Raw genomic sequence first — 1,162 nt, forward strand, 5'->3', positions numbered from 1 at the left:
TATTTACCTTATGTTTTCTGTTTTGCATTTACAATGACTAAGGTTTTGTATTGTTTAAAATTATTATTTAGTTCAGTGCATGCAAATGATTTTAATTTACTATAATATTATATGTACGTTATGTTTTGCATTTACAATAATATTTTCTTTATGTTAAATAGGAATGTAGCTATTGGATTGCGGCAAAATTGGTGAATTTGGAACTTGACCGGGGATGGTCATACTTGGCATGCAACAAGTGTACTAGAAAGGTTGACAAAGTTGGTACTACATACTTTTGTAAGAAATGCAATGAAGAAGCATCTTCTATTACTTACAGTTATAATATGCATAAAGTTAATCAAAATTGAGTTGCAGGTATAGGCTTCAAGTTCGTGTTATGGATGGAACCGTTTTTATCTTATTATTGATTTGGAATCGCGATGCTTTGCAGCTTATAGGGAAGTCCGCAAAAGAACTTAAGGAAGGATTAGTTGAGGTATAATACTAAACTTAATTTAGTTGTCAATTATAATATTTCTAACCTCTGAAATTTGGTGTAGACCTCAATTGCGGATGCTGATTGTTCTTATCCAACTGAACTGGACGATATTGTTTATAAAAAATTCATGTTCAAGGTTATTGTTAAGAAAGAGAATATTGAGTCACAGGTCGAAATCTACAATGATTTTAAGATTATTGATGATGATGAACTTCTGGAGGAATACGACAAATTCGACGACACTATCACAGTAAACATTTTTACTTACAAACCTATGAATACTAAATTTGAACTATAAATACTTTTACACTCATAAGATGAATATTTTTTTGGCTTTGTTTTTAACATGATCCACAGTTTTTTGATGGACAAAGCTCAAGTGGAGAGAAGATTTTCGAGGTAAATTTCATGAAATTAAAACTTTTATAAGATGATCCTCCTCATCCTTTCTTTTAAGAAGATGAAAAAGATATTAGTTTAAGACACTGGTGTGCTAGGTGATGTTCTTGGTGTACTACCACCAGCCTTGGCAGTAACTATCAGTATATGGTTTGGTTTTTATCTTGATCAACAGTGTGGTTATTAAGCAATGGCACATATATGATAACACAAGACAAATTGATTTATGACTCCAAAAGTGATATCAATAATTAGAAAGACATACCCTAGCAAGACACTTTG

General features: G+C 31.3%; 1 protein-coding gene across 1 annotated transcript; it reads left to right on the forward strand.

The window, feature by feature from the left end:
- Nucleotides 1-365: 365 nt before the first annotated feature.
- Nucleotides 366-880, forward strand: LOC109222154 (the record flags this gene model as incomplete). The annotated part of the gene is made up of 3 exons (XM_019386545.1): nucleotides 366-478; nucleotides 543-731; nucleotides 839-880. Coding segments are annotated over exons 1-3 (330 nt in total), but the record flags the coding sequence as incomplete, so codon positions are not given.
- Nucleotides 881-1,162: the final 282 nt, after the last annotated feature.

Source organism: Nicotiana attenuata, unplaced genomic scaffold, assembly GCF_001879085.1.
Source record: "Nicotiana attenuata strain UT unplaced genomic scaffold, NIATTr2, whole genome shotgun sequence".
Classification (NCBI taxonomy): Eukaryota; Viridiplantae; Streptophyta; class Magnoliopsida; order Solanales; family Solanaceae; genus Nicotiana; species Nicotiana attenuata.